This window comes from Bombina bombina, chromosome 9, assembly GCF_027579735.1.
Source record: "Bombina bombina isolate aBomBom1 chromosome 9, aBomBom1.pri, whole genome shotgun sequence".
Taxonomy (NCBI): domain Eukaryota; kingdom Metazoa; phylum Chordata; class Amphibia; order Anura; family Bombinatoridae; genus Bombina; species Bombina bombina.
The window spans coordinates 57089941-57107405 of record NC_069507.1 but is presented as its reverse complement, the minus strand read 5'-3'; the positions used below and the strand labels follow the sequence as shown (position 1 = coordinate 57107405).

The following is a 17465-nucleotide window of genomic DNA, read 5'->3' as shown; positions in this document are numbered from 1 at the left end:
GGTATATGGTCTCAGCAGAAGCATACATCAGCATTACAGGCAGAGGTCTTTGGTCTCAGCAGTAGTATATGCATACCCAAGTATTTAAGCAGAAGTCTTTTGTCTCAGCAGTAGTATCTGCATACCCAAGTATTTCAGCAGAGGTCTTTGGTCTCAACAGAAGCGGAAGCATACATCAGTATTACAGGCAGAGGTCTTTGGTCTCAGCAGTAGTATATGCATACCCAAGTACTTCAGCAGAGGTCTTTGGTCTCAGCAGTAGTATATGCATACCCAAGTATTTCAGCAGAGGCCTTTGGTCTCAGCAGAAGCATACGTCAGTATTACAGACAGAGGTCTTTGGTCTCAACAGAAGCGGAAGCATATATCAGTATTACAGGCAGAGGTCTTTGGTCTCAGCAGTTGTATATGCATACCCAAGTATTTTCAGCAGAGGTCTTTGGTCACAGCAGTAACAGAAGCATACATCAGTATGACAAGCAAAGGTCTTTGATCTCAACAGTGGAGCAGGAACTGGGAAAGCACCTTCCAAGGCAATAACTCAGTGCAGAATGAAGCACTGAGTAGCCTTTTATAGGAACTCCCACACCTGTACCTTTCAGGTGAGAGTTCCTGTAATCAACTACTGTCCCTTTAAATCTGGGCACCTAGGGACTCGCAGCTGCTAACAGACTGGTCTCAGCGTCTCTCCACGTGGGACGCCGAGATGGATCACTGGGGCCTGTCTTCACCGCAACGGCGGCTAGAAACTCAGTGTTAGCCGCGACGGAGGTTGGGTAAGTCAGGCATCCCTGACATTTACCCAGTGCAGAAGCACGCTAAATGTAGTTCAACGGGACGACCAATTGCACGTTAATAGAATACGCAATCATGACGCTTTGTTGATTAAACCAGAAGAGCAGGAGAGGCTGGCAAGGAAGGTAAGTATGGGTTTGGGGGTTAAACCCCTTTATTTTTGCAGGTATCGCTAGGTTAATGTTACATAATTATGTGCAGAATTATGTAACACTAATTTGAACGTTAACTGGCCCTTTAACTTCCTTCTCACTATATAATATGGGTGCTTAAAATCCATTTCTCACAAATCAGTGACACAATGGAGCTATTATATTATTTTATTTAGTTCTTCTAGAACCTGTGAAAGTAGAGTTACATATTGAATTAGAAGATTTGAATGACAATGTGATTATATACAGCCTTAATGAGCTGTGTTTTGATATTGGGTATTTTTTTTCTATTTTTTATCCCAAAACTGCATGGGATACTATGAAAGTGACTTGCTTGATATGGTTGCAGTACATGGCATGTGACATCACATGCATAAGAATGGTTCTATCACTGGGTTTGGTGTCTATTTTCTTTTCACTCTTTAGGTATTTGGGACTGGTTTTATGGTCTAAAAATGTGGGATGTACTATTTAATAGGATATATCAATAATTAAATTGTTTTGAGGAACACATTTGGGTTATTTTCCATTAAATGAGTGTACACACAGTTGGCTGAATGTGGAGAAGAAGAGTAGCAATATCTGGATGCGTGTGTGTGTCTGTTTAATGCAGCCATGTTTAATATATTAAGGACATCTGAAAAAGGTCAGGAAACCATAGCTTCCCTATACTCATCCCAATACCTGCTGTGTCAGACAGATTGACAAACTAAGGTGCTGTGTTTCCTCAGCTATTTCATACCACTGCTAGGCTGGGGGAATACTCTTGGTATGTGCTACTGATTGAGAAGAATGTTACTCATTACTCACAAGCAGAACACATTATTTCCACACTCCACTTAAGCTATGAAAGCAAATATCTAAACATTTCCTTCATAGACTTAGCTAGATTTGCTTTCCGCAAAATCCCGTAATTAAATGTGATCACCAATGCCCAGAGAACAATGAGGATTGAAGATGAATGAAAAGCACGCAAGGATATTACTCACGTCGCTTGCAGGCGCATTTCTTGATCCTCTTGGGGTCGGTGATGTCATCATGACAGGCTTTACAGTAAAAATATGCCCTATGGGAAAACATCATAGAGTTAAAGAGCTGAGTTTGGAGCCAGAGGAAAACATAATATGGTCAATCTTTACTATCTAATCATCTGTTATTCAAACGTAAATTTTACTTTGTAGTTCATTGCTCCTAAATGTTTTATTAGCTCTTGCAACTGCAAAGGAATGCATAGGATTTTTATCTTCCACAAATAGGAAATCTAGGGGAGCTATTTTCTTTCTGAGTTTCATCTGCAAAGGACACTAAACCCAATTTTTATTGATTCAGATAGAGCATTGGATTTTAAACAACTTTCTAATTTACTCCTATTATCAAATGTTCTTCCTTCTCTTTGTATCTTTATTTAAAAAGCAAGAATGCAAGGGTTGCGCTTCCTGATTGGTGGCTAAATGTACCCACCAATTAGCAAGCTCTATCCAGGGTGTTGAACCACAAATGGGCTGGCTCCACAGCTTAGATACCTGCTTTTTCAAATAAAGATAGCAAGAGAATGAAGAAAAAGTGATAATAGGAGTAAATTAGAAACTTGCTTAAAATTGCACTATCTATCTGAATCATGAAAGAAAAAAAAATGGTTTTAGTATCCCTTTAACCCCTTAATGACCGAGGACGTGCAGGGTACGTCCTCAAAAAAAAGGCAGTTAACGCCTGAGGACGTACCCTGCACGTCCTCGGTGTGGAAAGCAGCTGGAAGCGATCCTGCTCGCTTCCAGCTGCTTTCCGGTTATTGCAGTGATGCCTCGATATGGAGGCATCCTGCAATAACCTTGCATGGCCATCCGATGCAGAGAGAGCCACTCTGTGGCCCTCTCTGCACCGGACATCGATGGCCGGTATCGTTGGTGGGTGGGAGCCGACTTGGGAGGCGGGTGGGCGGCCATCGGTGTGCCGTGTGACGTCGAGGGGGGCGGGATCGGGGGCGGAACCGTCGGGGGCGCGCACGGACGCGCGCGCGTGCACGGAGGGTGGCGGGCGGGCGCGTGCACGGGGCGGGAGCGGGTGGGAACCGCTACACTACGGAAAATGAATTAAAAGTTAAAAGTTAAAAGCACAACAAAAAAAAAAACAAAAAGAGATCGTGGAGGGGTGGGGGGTTGGTTTTTGTGTGGGGGGGAAGCTACACTACAGAAACGTTAAAAAAATGTACAACAAAAACATTTTTTCTTATTAACTGGGTACTGGCAGACAGCTGCCAGTACCCAAGATGGCGCCAATTAAGTTAGAGTGGGAGGGTTATAGAGCTGTTTGGGGGGGATCAGTGAGGTTGGGGGCTAAGGGGGGACTTTTACACAGCAGCATATGTAAATATGCTTTTAAAAAACCCACCAAAAAACAAATATAGCTTTTATTTTAGTACTGGCAGACTTTCTGCCAGTACTTAAGATGGCGGGGACAATTGTGGGGTGGGGGAGGGAAGAGAGCTGTTTGGGAGGGATCAGGGGGTCTGATGTTTCAGGTGGGAGGCTGAGCTCTACACTAAATCTAATATTAACCCTGCAAGCTCTCTACAAGCTACCTAATTAACCCCTTCACTGCTAGCCATAATACACGTGTGATGCGTAGCGGCATTTAGCGGCCTTAAAAATACCAAAAAGCAATGCCAAAGCCATATATGTCTGCTATTTCTGAACAAAGGGGATCCCAGAGAAGCATTTACAACCATTTGTGCCATAACTGCACAAGCTGTTTGTAAATGATTTCAGTGAGAAACCTAAAATTGTGAAAAATTTAACGTTTTTTTTTAATTTGATCGCATTTGGCGGTGAAATGGTGGCATGAAATATACCAAAATGGGCCTAGATCAATACTTGGGGTTGTCTACTACACTACACTAAAGCTAAAATTACCCCAAAAAGCTCCCTACATGCTCCCTAATTAACCCCTTCACTGCTGGGCATAATACACGTGTGGTGCGCAGTGGCATTTAGTGGCATTCTAATTACCAAAAAGCAACACCAAAGCCATATAAGTATGCTATTTCTGAACAAAGGGGATCCCAGAGAAGAATTTACAACCATTTGTGCCATAATTGCACAAGCTGTTTGTAAATAATTTCAGTGAGAAACCTAAAGTTTGTGAAAAAATTTGTGAAAAAGTGAACGATTTTTTTTATTTGATCGCATTTGGCGGTGAAATGGTTGCATGAAATATACCAAAATGGGCCTAGATCAATACTTTGGGTTGTCTACTAAAAAAAAATATAGACATGTCAATGGATATTCAGAGATTCCTGAAAGATATCAGTGTTCTAATGTAACTAGCGCTAATTTTGAAAAATAATGGCTTGGAAATAGCAAAGTGCTACTTGTATTTATTGCCCTATAACTTGCAAAAAAAGCAAAGAACATGTAAACATTAGGTATTTCTAAACTCAGGACAATATTTAGAAACTATTTAGCATAGGTGTTTTTTGGTGGTTGTAGATATGTAACAGATTTTGGGGGTCAAAGTTAGAAAAAGTGTTTTTTTTCAATTTTTCCTCATATTTTATATTTTTTTTTATAGTAAATTATAAGATATGATGAAAATAATGGTATCTTTAGAAAGTCCATTTAATGGCGAGAAAAACGGTATATAATATGTGTGGGTACAGTAAATGAGTAAGAAGAAAATTACAGCTAAACACAAACACAGCAGAAATGTAAAAATAGCCTTGGTCCCAAACGGACAGAAAATGGAAAAGTGCTGTGGTCATTAAGGGGTTAACAAGAGCAGGTCCGTCAGATAAAAACAAGATAGGCTTTCTATCTAAGGCATGTAACATAAAAACATACCTCCTTCTAGTGTAGAAGACGATAGTAGAAATATAGCTCTTCTTATTGGCCTCTATTTAACAAAGCTCTGTCGAACCTGATCCGACAGTGCGGATCAGGTCTGACAGACCTCGCTGAATGCGGATAACAATACGCTCTCCGTATTCAGCATTGCACCAGCAGCTCTTGTGAACTGCTGGTGCAATGCTGCCCCCTGCAAATTTGCAAATCTGCAAATCGGCCGCCAGCAGGGGGTGTCAATCAACCCGATCGTACTCGATCGGGTTGAATTTGCGGCGATGTCTGTCCGCCTGCTCAGAGCAGACGGACAGGTTATGGAGCAGCGGTCTTTAGATAGCAGCTTCATAACTGGTGTTTCTGGCGAACCTGCAGGCTCGCCAGAAACACAGGCCCTCAAGTTCCATCCGGAGCTTAATAAATGTGCCCCATTGTGTCTACAAGTAACAAAAAATCTAGAATTGCCCACTAGGGGGAAATGTTTGAATCACTATAATAAAAATTTCAAGTCATTATAGGTTATCAAGAAGCTTCAAATTCTTATGAGGTAGTTTGAAACTTTTTTCAATGGTTGAAGTTTAGAAGTTTAATTGACTTCTATTATCAAATGCCCCCACCCCATTTCGGTTTCTTGGTATCTTTTGTTGAAACTTAACTTATTTCCATGACAGTATACCTACTATAGATAGGCTAGGAGTGCGCATGTGTCCTGAGAACTACTATGTGTATAACATTGTTACAAACACAGTTGCGAACAGTTCTGCCGTATAGTGCTCAGGACATGTGTGCACCTTGCTTGCAAATCATTTTTTTTAATAAAACATACATTATAGGGTGACAGGGTTCTTTACTCAGGGATACTGTCAAAAAACTAAGCAATACATTTGATTGTCATCTTAAGCATTGCAGCTATGTATTAAAAACAGGCAAGAACGTTTTTAATGATATTTTAGAATAAAGCAAATGGCTCTGCATTTTTTTTAAACATGATACACAAATTATCACCTTATCAAACCTCAAGATAATGATGTAACAAATTATTAAAATACAACAGGGAGTGAGAAGTGCTATTTAGATGCGTCTTTTGGTCAAATTCTCTCTTTTTTTGACAAACCCTCACAACAATGATACACAAATTTTGAAACACTTGAAAGTGCTGCAGCATAACTGTAAAAAGCTAACTAGAAAATATCACCTGAAAATCTCTATGTAAAAAAGAGCCCCATTGTAATGGGACTTTAAGCAGCCAATCAGGATGTTAGTCCTGGGACTTGCAAGGGAGTGTGCAGCTGGCATGTGCAGGCACAGTCATGTTATTTTCCTCCTCAGTTTTAGAAAGTTTACTATGAAATCTTGTGATATTTCAGTGAAATCTCATGAGACCACGGTAAAGCAAAGTGTGACAGCAGCACTGATGAAGCTGATTGGCTGTTTGTTCGTTTTTTCAACATGCAGCTGACATTAGCACAAGGATCATTGTTCACAGAGCATGATCATGTGCTATTTTGTTGTCACATTTTTACAGTTATCCTGCATCCCTTTTAAGTGATTTAGCATGTGAATATTATGTCCCTTTAACTTTAAATTGTGTAATTATTTAAAACAATGTGACATACATTTGACAATTACTAATAGCATCGTACATACCGTTTCACTTCTTTGGCGTCGCTTGCAATAAAAAATCCTAGGGTGCCTTCTTTAATCTTCACATGATTACCCGGATTTATTATAATCCTGATGAGAAGCATAATAATAGATAAGGAATCGGTTCTGCACTCAGAAACACGCGTTTTATTGGATATAAAGTCAAATTAATTGAAAATTTAGTCCATTACCCCCTCCACCTCTGAACCTTTGCAAACTGTTTGGATACAGGGAAACTGGTTTAACTGTATGTTAAATAAGGGGGAAATTTGGCTTATTGAACAAGTTTTCTTTGCCCTTGCTAAAATCTCAATAAAGCAAGTAGCTAGGCGTATCCCACTGTAATTTGGTGAATAAGTAAATAATGTTTGTATCAATTTTAAAATTGTTTTAGCTACTTCTCAACTTCTAAATCAGAAAAAAGGAATTAAAAAAGAATGGCATCAGCCAGTCCCTATTACCGTGTGTTACATAGGAGAAACAAAATAACCCTTAGGTTATCGTGACAGAGATAAACAAGTTTTTTTGTAATCCTTTAATCAGAGAGGTTGTTTAGAAATACTTTGCTTCTGTAGGCATAATATTTTTTTTTTGGCTACTTTTCTTGAAGATTCCTGACTTAATGCTACTTTCATTCATCAACCTAATAGAATTGGCATTTTGGTGGCTCTTGGATTGGAGGGGTTAATGGTACATTTAGATTGAGGTATCAATAGACCGAAAACAAGAACAACAGTGAGTAGTGTATCGTGGGTCTTACTATTTTGTGACCAAGGATGGTAAATGTAAAGTTTTAGGAAACCTCTTTAAGTAACTGTTCATGTTTAATAGGTTTCAAATCTACAGACTTGATATACTAAACCACAATCTATATTAAGCTTTTGTACTTATTTAATGTGTCACATAAATACTCACAGGTGTTTGATCAGGCTGTATAAGTAATTGTTTGTGTATCTTTTCTAACTGTGTAATTATGTTTAGAAAAATACAATATAGCAAGCTCAGTGGATTGATATATTATTCTCTGTGGAACCACTGGATATCAGAGGCTTGGAATTTTCCTGCAATAATAATTTAAATGTTTACAGATATGTAATCTCAAACAAGTCACTGTTGTCTTGTTTCCAATCTACTGATAAGTGAATTTCTTTCACCAACAATAACATCCTCCTTTTGTTTAGCCCTTAGCAAGTTTATTCAGATCTCATCTGAACGCACCTAATATCTTCCAAGTAGTGAAGCATAGTAGAATATAATGAGCTTTTATCCATTTTTGCTGATGGATGAAACCCCAACGCATAGCTCATAAATTAATTTTAAACTCAATTTATTATAAAAGGGTCAACAGGACTCTTGCCGGTTACCGGTAGGGGAGGTGGTACAGGACAACTACTTTCCAGCAGAGTGCAATAGCAAAGGAAGCAGTCATAAAAGTACACAGTATAGGAATCAAAGGACCCTTTGCATTGCTGGATAGAAGAGATCAGTTTCATGTTCAATGTCTGTGATATAATAAATTATAGAGACAAATTGTTCTGTGTTTAACTGATGAATAAAAGATTCTATCTGGCAGTAACATAGTCTTTGTGAATTTAATTTGAGCAGAAATCTCATGGAATATAACTGCCCCCTCTAGTAGCACCAATTTATGTTATATGTGGGTGTCTAATACAAATATCTATTTATAAGGGGAATGGAAGGTTTAAATGGAAACTGCCTGCTGTGTCTAACTATTCAGTGGACTCTCTTCTATTCACAGCTTAAAGGGACAGTAAAATCAAAATTTAAAGATTAATTTTTCAGACATAGCATGCAATTTAAACAACTTACTTCTGTTATCAATTTTGCTTTGTTCAACCAAGGCAGTACCATTGAAACTCAGGAGCTGTCTTTAGAACTGCCCAGCTTTATTCTTCAAATAAAGATCTCAAAAGAACAAAGCAAATTTAATAATTAAACTAAATTGGAAAGTTGTTTAAAACAGCATGCTCTATCTGAACCATACACGATTAATTTTGACTTTACTGTCCCTTTAAGCTACACATGATACTGTGCTGCCTTGCCTCAATGTCACATATATTAGATGACGAGCTACAAGAAACCACTGCCTATGACAAATAACCCTTCTCATTTCTTGAGGTTTGATAGATCTTTCAGGTCCTAGAGGAAAAAACATCTATTTAAATCACAGTTCATCTCTGAGCTTAAAGATAAATGTGCCTGCCAGTTTTTCACTGCAGCAAGGTAATCCCGCTTCCTGCCAGGGATACGCATTAAGATGGCAGAAGATAATTTACAAAGTGGCAGCACTTTCGGAACAAATGCACATGCTTTATTTACATGCCATATAAATGCCAAGGACAATTCCAGAAAAAAAAATCACCATTCTATCTGGCGCTATGGTTATGGTACAGGGTAAAGTATCAACTACTCCCTGACATTGAATCTAATTGGTGTCTGCTTCTTTAGGGGTCCACAATTGAATGTCTAAATTACTGTTGGTATTACATTCTTCCAGTTTACAACCAAATAAATATTTGGGGGCACTAAAAACCTTCTGTTAATTCTACATTTTTTATCCACACACACTAATATTTATAAAAAATTACAATGTTAAATATGAAATGCAAAACTTGGTGATTATTTATTTAAGTCACTACTGCCTGGAACATTTTAACTGTCCTTCAAAACGCTATCTGCCTAAATAGAAGTAATTACTTTGAAGGGAAATAGAAAGCACCTGTGGAACGTTACAAAGAGTAAAGAATAAAGTTTTTAAATCCTATTTTATTTCTCTTTAAAAAGTCTATAAATGAATATATTTTAGGTGATTCAAATATAAACAATAAAAAGTCTGTATTTTTTACTATTTGGCATACAGCATCTAAACACTGTAGATAGCATAAGACTAGGTTAAATTATCTGACTGAAGAAATACTTCTGGATGTGGTATATGGCAACACCGGCAACTTTTCACCACTAGATGGCACTCTAAATAAATATGTGTACTTTCTTATCCTCATTGCAATGTTTACACTTTGCTAAATGGAAATGTACTTAGCTCATGTGGTGTTTTTTTATTTGAATTTTCTATGTGATTCCAATGCATTAGAAGTGTTGCTGTTTGAACACCTGACACGTTATTTGTTTAACACTTTTAAAACATCAAACAAGTACTGCAATCTTAAATTAACATTCTGTTGATGATATTTTAGTTGAATACAATTTCAGACTGATCCGATCTAATACTCGGGAATGGAGCAGTGGCGGTTCTACAGGGGTGAAAAAACCACCACAAGTTTTCAGGTTGCACCCCCTTTGTGCAGAGGAGGAGGGAGAAAATAGCCTCTACCTGCTGCTGTATTTCCCTGAACAGCCAGGCCTTTGGGTAGCCTTCCCACACCCCTAACTAAAAAGTATCAACCCTGACCCACCCCACCTGCCCATAGAACATCTGCAACTCCCCCCACATGCTTTTCTGACTCAGATAAATGTTTGCACCCCTATTAACCATTTGTTGGATCCACAACTGGAACTGAGCATGCACAAGAAATTAAAAATTGAAAGAAGAAAATGTGCAATAAGCCAAGATACAACAATTAAAACAGACAACATGGGTTTTTAAGTAGTCAAATTTTTCAAAAATCAAGTGAAAAGATTGGTATACCACTGTCAAATTCTCAAAGCAAAATATTGGCATCATTTTCTTTTAAGTATAAAAAATAAATTTAAAAAAACTGTTTTTTGGCCTCAAATTTTTAACCCATGCAAATCACTTTATTCAAATCTTTGAATAGACTGAAATAGACTCCTATATTTGAATGTGATAAACACTTACTAAGCAATGAAGCATATTCAGAATTTATACATTATTTCTGAGCAGCTACCATTGAAACCCATAGATGCAGATGAAGGAAATGACAGTGAGTTATGGAGCGATTTCTTCGTAAGATCATGCAAGCAGATAGAACTGACAAATGCAAAATAAAAATATGAATGTTGTAGATCAGGTGTTCTGTACCATTGTCCCCATGCAGTAAAGGCAGGTGCATCATTTTATATCTAACCAGCGGCATATAATGTTACAGGTCACGTGCTTGCAAACAAAACAGGCACGCTGCAGTGATGGGGTTAACTCGAGAAACCCCAAGTCCATGCTGGACAAAATAGACACATTTCAAAAAACAGACGTAACCTATTAATTGAAATTAGCAAACCAAACAATATACAATAAACTTAGCATGCGCACTGACAGCATTTTCCCACAGCAGAATGTTGCATTTTGAAAGCTACACTTGAACAAAAATACAATTGAGAGGTTTTGCTTTTATTATTCACATGAAAAGGAGTAGCTTGGTAGACCTTATCAAGGGTAGGATTAGCTATCTAGGTTGTTTTAAGTGCGAAGAATAATGTGTTATATATTTAGTATGTATAGTAGCTATAATATATAAATCGATATATATAACTCAAGTGCTTTTTCAGCTGTCATTGTCTTATGTTCTTCATTCTCTCCTGATCTACAAAACACTGTCCAATCATATGACCACTCACCTATGAATAGAAAAGCTTGCACCTCTAGTTTGCAGGTCAAATCTTGTCAATTATGTGAATATTAGTAAGTGGTCCTTGTGCAATATTTAAAGGGACAGTACAGTCATAATTAGACATTCATGATTCAGACAGATCATATAATTTTAAACAACTTTACCATTTACTTTTATTATTTAATTTGCTTCCTTTTCTTGTTATCCTTTGTTGAATGGTTTATCAATGTAAGCTTAGGAACAATATAGCACTTGGGTGCTAGCTACTTATTGGTGTTGGCATGTAAATGCCTTTTGTCATGTGCTCAGTTAGCAACCAGTAGTGCATTGCGGCTCTTTCAACAAATGATACCAAGAGAATGAAGTAAATTTGACAATAGAAGCAAACTTGAAAGTTGTTTAAAATCGTATGCTCTACCTAAATCATGAAAGAAAAAATATGGGTTTCATGTCCCTTTAATAACTGCAATATATTTGACTAAAGCATTGCAATATAAACTTTACCTATATAAGTAGTATATTTCTGTTCTGCCAATTTTTTTATTGATTCAGAGCATGCAACTTTAAGCAACTTTCTAATTTACTTCTGTTATCACATTTTCTTCATTCTCTTGTTATCTTTATTTGAAAAGCAAGAATGTAAGTTTAGATGCCGGCCCATTTGTGGTGAACATCCTGGGTTGTTCTTGCTGATTGGTGGATAAATTCACCCACCAATAAACAAGCGCTTTCCAGGGTCTTAACTAAAAAGTGGCTGGCTCCTTAGCTTAGATGCCTTCTTTTTCAAATAAAGATAGTAAGAGAACGAAGAAAAAATTATAATTGGAGTAAATTAGAAAGTTGCTTAAAATTGCATGCTCTATCTGAATCACAAAAGAAAAAAATTGGGTTCAGTGTCCCTTTAACTAAAACCCATTGGTTGTTCCAATGTAGTTTGTAATTAATATAAGATTATTATTTAAAGAGATATTGTGGTCAATATTAGAAATGCACATCAGTATATGTGTTATGGATGACTCTCCGAGCAGACGCAATCACTCAATGCGGGTGCCAGCAGCGACAGATAGTTTATGTGATGTGCTCAGTAAAAAAAATCACTGAAGCAGTTATAGATTTTGTCTGATTCATGTGTATGAAAAAAATGCTCCAAATCAAAATTGAAGTTAAATTGATATGAAACTGATGAATGCATAACTTCCATGCAACACATATAGATGAATGTGTCTTACGTTAGCAAAAGTGTAATTTCACTTTACAGGCAGCTGTCTTCCTACTTAAATGTCAAAATAGACGTGTGTGTAAGATGGAAAAGGGGCATCAAAAAATATTAAATTAAACAACATAGTATTTTTAAAGACAATATGGTGCTTTATTTTATAACTAGTGAAATTAAAAAAAGTGTTATATACATCAAATATAAGCAGAAAGTATTATTGTGTGATTAACATTTACAGGGTATTTGCATTTATAGGGTATACATACAATTCGTGAATACATATTGTCTATATCCATGTGCTGATTGTGCTTAAAAAAAATAATTATGTTGGCTTAAAGGGACACTGAACCCAAATTTTTTCTTTTGTAATTCATAAAGAGCATGCACTTTTAAGCAACTTTCTAATTTACTCCTATTATCAATTTTTCTTTGTTCTCTTGCTATCATTATTTGAAAAAGAAGGCATCTAAGCTTTTTTTTGGTTTCAGTACTCTGGACAGCACTTTTTTATTGGCGGATGAATTTATCCACCAGTCAGCAAGGACAACCCAGGTTGTTCACCAAAAATGGGCCGGCATCTAAACTTACATTCTTGCCTTTCAAATAAAGATACCAAGAGAATGAAGAAAATTTGATATTAAGAGTAAATTCGCTTAAAATTTCATGCTCAATCTGAATCGCGAAATAACATTTTTGGGTACAGTGTCCCTTTAAGTACTGGTATATTTTAGTAACAGCTGTATATTTCACCGATCCTCAGTTAACTAAGGACAAATCGTAGTCATTTTTTACATATTTTAATGGTGTGGAACATTTTTTATTTATTTCTAGAATTATTTAAGTTTTCTATTTTAAGAGATAAGATAAAAATTCAAACGGCTTATTCATTTCATCTTGCTAATACTGGGGTACAGTTACGGAAAACATTTTTGGAAGTGGCTTTGTTTTCTCCCTTTCTAATGACTTTCAAAATGCAAACAATGTCATTTCTCAAATGCAGCAATCTCAACTGGCAAATATTTTTATCAAGCAAAAAGCAAAAAGAACAGTGAGGGTTCATGCTATACCCCAAGACAAGACATTACATATCCAAGCATGTCATTCTTTTCCTGGTTCACAAGTTATGTGACTCTTGCAACCGGGAAAGTGCAAAAAAAGATTTTGAAGAATAAATATTTTATCACGCCCACCCAACAAAACCAAAAATGTCATGCAATCAAACACAGGAGACCAAGCGTCAACCAAACAGCAAGACAAAAAGCAATGCATCTCCCTGTGTTGCAATAACTTCTCTGCAGTTCCTGAACTTGCAAGAAGTTGTTGTTAAAAAGTATCACACAACCACACAATGACACACACCACAAGCCAAAGGGTGGAAGCTGACAGAATTGGGGGAATTAGCAGATAGAGAGTGGGTCACACCACACACAAGACAAGACGAAATAACAGAGGAATGGGTAGAGAGAACCATGTCCTATTAAGTCTCAATACCAAGCTGATGGAAAACTGGTCAAAGCAAATCCCAGCTACCCATGAACACTCTTATATGAAAATAAAACAAAGAGGAGGCTCCAAGTCTAATATTGTGGAAAGACGATGGGTTTGCTTCATGCTCAACACTATATATAGGACGGAGAGAGACTGCTCAAACACTGCAGCTTAGTTTAAACATTATACTATGCATGTACATACATCAGGTTGCTAAAACATAGAGCTGTGTACATAATATTATACACTTCCTTTAAACCATAAGACTTTTTCCCATACAATATTCTAGCAAGCCGTTGAGTACATGACAGGTTAAAAGCCTGTTTGTCGAGAGGCAAAGAGCAAATCAAGAACAGGAATAGAAGTCAATTGTTTAAATAAAATAGGATACATAAATGTTTTGTTTAATTTTATACTTGTAGTGCTCGACATAAGATTAAATAATTGTGACAGTAGTAATCTGGAAAATAATATGGTAAAATTGCTACGTAAATGAAATGCTCCATATATATCTGTAAAGTAACAATATTTTATATAACCCCTCCTAAAAAAAGTACAATATATAAAGTGTTAGGCGCTGTTGTCAATTGTTAATGTTAAGACAAACAGCCAAATTTAAAAACAATCCAGGGAAATGGAGAAATATGCTCTGTAGGAAGCTATTGTATTTCAACAGAAACCTATTCAGATATATTAAAGGGATTTGAAACCCAAGACATTTATTTTGTGATTCAGACAGAGCAAACAATTTTAAAAAACTTTTCAATTTACTTCTATTATCAAATTTGATGTGTTCCCATGATATTTTGTGTTGAAGAGATACCTAGGTAGGCATCTGGAGCAGTATATAGCAGTATATAGTCCCTGATTTTTAACAAAGGACACCAAGAGAACGAAGAAAATTGATAATAGAAGTAAATTAGAAAGTTGTTTAAAATTGCATGCTCTATCTGAATCATGAAAGAAAAAAAATATGAGTTTCATATCCCTTTATATAGAATTATAAAAATGATAGCAAACTTTATATGATATCACAATGTAAATAAATGCATTGTACGTAAATATGAAAGGAGAGAAACTGGTGTTTTGCTTCATTATAAAGGCACATTAATTGTTATGTATGTTTTAATGGGTCTGCTTGTTATTTGCTTTTTATATATCCAGATAATGTAAAATATTGTGATGGTATAATAGATATTTTTGTAACATTGTTCCTGTTTTTGAATAATACAGTCCAGCTCTAACCTTGTAACCATGTAAAAAAAACATGCACATTTATGGCTATTGGTTGTGTGCTACAATAAAGCCTTTGGGTGTTTAGCTCCTACAACAACCCCAAACAACCACCATTGGCTTTGTACACAACAGAGAGTTTCCAGCCTGTTACAACTTCTAACACTTTATTTCCTTACAGCATAAGGGTTTACAATACAAGAATAAACAATGTTTCAAGCCTATCACTGGTCCTTAGTTAAAGGGACACTGATCCCAATTTTTTTTTCTTTCATGATTCAGATAGAGCATTCAATTTTAAGCAACCTAATTTACTCCTATTGTTTTAATTTTCTTCGGTCTCTTGGTATCTTTATTTGAAAAAGCAATAATGTAAGCCACCAATCAGCAAGCGCTATCCAGGGTTCTGAACCAAAAATGGGCCAGCTCCTAAGCTTACATTCCTGCTTTTTCAAAATATAGAGAAAATAACTCATTGTGTAAACCATTTACAAATCTAAACAAGTCAGAAGACTTGCTTTAATCCCAGAAACTCTCTGACTACACTGTTTCCAATGCAGCAAAGGAATCTGGGTAAGATATGCAAATGAGGTTCACAATGACTCACTTTTTTACTTTTAGCCTGCTTTTTCAGACAGACATTGGAAACAGTGTAGTCAGAGAGTTTCTGGGATTAAAGCAAGTCTTCTGACTTGTTTAGATTTGTAAATGGTTTACACAATGAGTTATTTTCTCTATATTTTGCATTTAGTGGAGGATTTTAAACTCACTTTTCGCCTCCCCATAATTTTAATTGTTGTTGAATTTCCCCCAGAAATGAACTTTTCCAAGCAGTGATTCAACCTACTCCCAGCTGATGAGTGGCAATAACCACGAAACAGCTGTCCTGGGATTGGTCTGAATCACTGTACTAACCCTAGCTAAGCATAAAAGCTGTGTAATGCAGCAGTGCTATGGCGTAAAGGGAAGTCTGTCTGAAAAAGCAGGCTAAAAGTAAAAAAGTGAGTCATTGTGAACCTCATTTGCATATCTTACCCAGATTCCTTTGCTGCATTGGAAACAGTGTAGTCAGAGAGTTTCTGGGATTAAAGCAAGTCTTCTGACTTGTTTAGATTTGTAAATGGTTTACACAATGAGTTATTTTCTCTATATTTTGCATTTAGTGGAGGATTTTAAACTCACTTTTCGCCTCCCCATAATTTTAATTGTTGTTGAATTTCCCCCAGAAATGAACTTTTCCAAGCAGTGATTCAACCTACTCCCAGCTGATGAGTGGCAATAACCACGAAACAGCTGTCCTGGGATTGGTCTGAATCACTGTACTAACCCTAGCTAAGCATAAAAGCTGTGTAATGCAGCAGTGCTATGGCGTAAAGGGAAGTCTGTCTGAAAAAGCAGGCTAAAAGTAAAAAAGTGAGTCATTGTGAACCTCATTTGCATATCTTACCCAGATTCCTTTGCTGCATTGGAAACAGTGTAGTCAGAGAGTTTCTGGGATTAAAGCAAGTCTTCTGACTTGTTTAGATTTGTAAATGGTTTACACAATGAGTTATTTTCTCTATATTTTGCATTTAGTGGAGGATTTTAAACTCACTTTTCGCCTCCCCATAATTTTAATTGTTGTTGAATTTCCCCCAGAAATGAACTTTTCCAAGCAGTGATTCAACCTACTCCCAGCTGATGAGTGGCAATAACCACGAAACAGCTGTCCTGGGATTGGTCTGAATCACTGTACTAACCCTAGCTAAGCATAAAAGCTGTGTAATGCAGCAGTGCTATGGCGTAAAGGGAAGTCTGTCTGAAAAAGCAGGCTAAAAGTAAAAAAGTGAGTCATTGTGAACCTCATTTGCATATCTTACCCAGATTCCTTTGCTGCATTGGAAACAGTGTAGTCAGAGAGTTTCTGGGATTAAAGCAAGTCTTCTGACTTGTTTAGATTTGTAAATGGTTTACACAATGAGTTATTTTCTCTATATTTTGCATTTAGTGGAGGATTTTAAACTCACTTTTCGCCTCCCCATAATTTTAATTGTTGCTTTTTCAAATAAAGACACCAAGAAAAGGAAGAAAAATTGATAATAGGAGTCAATTTGAAAGCTGCTTAAAATTGCCTGCCATATCTGAATCAAGAAAGACAAAATGTGGGTTCAGTATCCATTTAGGTCAAGCCTGGAACATGACTAGGTATCTGGGAGAGCCTGGAAACACTATCTTATTATTGTATTTTGGACAAATATGCAGTGTGGAACTAAAATACAATTTTTAAAGACTGCAAGAGGATGGAAATTCTCTTTAATTTGCTGATTGACATCAGTGGTGATCCCCGTCTAGAGCTGGCAAATGGAGAGTTGTGCGCAACAGAGAACAACTTTTCAATTTACATCTACTATCAAATTGGCTTAATTCTGCCTTTAAAGGCATAGGAAAGGCAAAATATATCATTATTTCCTTGCTTTGTGTTTTATATAGTAAAATTTTGATCTAATACCTTCCGTTTTCAATTCTTATCTGTTTCCACGCAATCTTCAGTCAAAAGTAGGTGTATTTCCAAACCAAG

General features: G+C 36.7%; 1 protein-coding gene across 9 annotated transcripts in view; it reads right to left on the bottom strand.

Moving 5' to 3' along the window:
* The window catches only part of KCNMA1 (potassium calcium-activated channel subfamily M alpha 1), a 940359-nt gene that overhangs the window by 254844 nt on the left and 668050 nt on the right, over positions 1 to 17465 (bottom strand). For all 9 annotated transcript variants that reach the window (XM_053692132.1, XM_053692131.1, XM_053692126.1 and 6 more), the window contains exons 17-18: positions 6428 to 6514; positions 1937 to 2013 (exon numbers count right to left, since the gene is read on the bottom strand). In XM_053692132.1, the coding sequence (XP_053548107.1) occupies positions 1937 to 2013; positions 6428 to 6514 (164 nt within the window). The remainder of the gene's footprint in view (positions 1 to 1936; positions 2014 to 6427; positions 6515 to 17465) is intronic.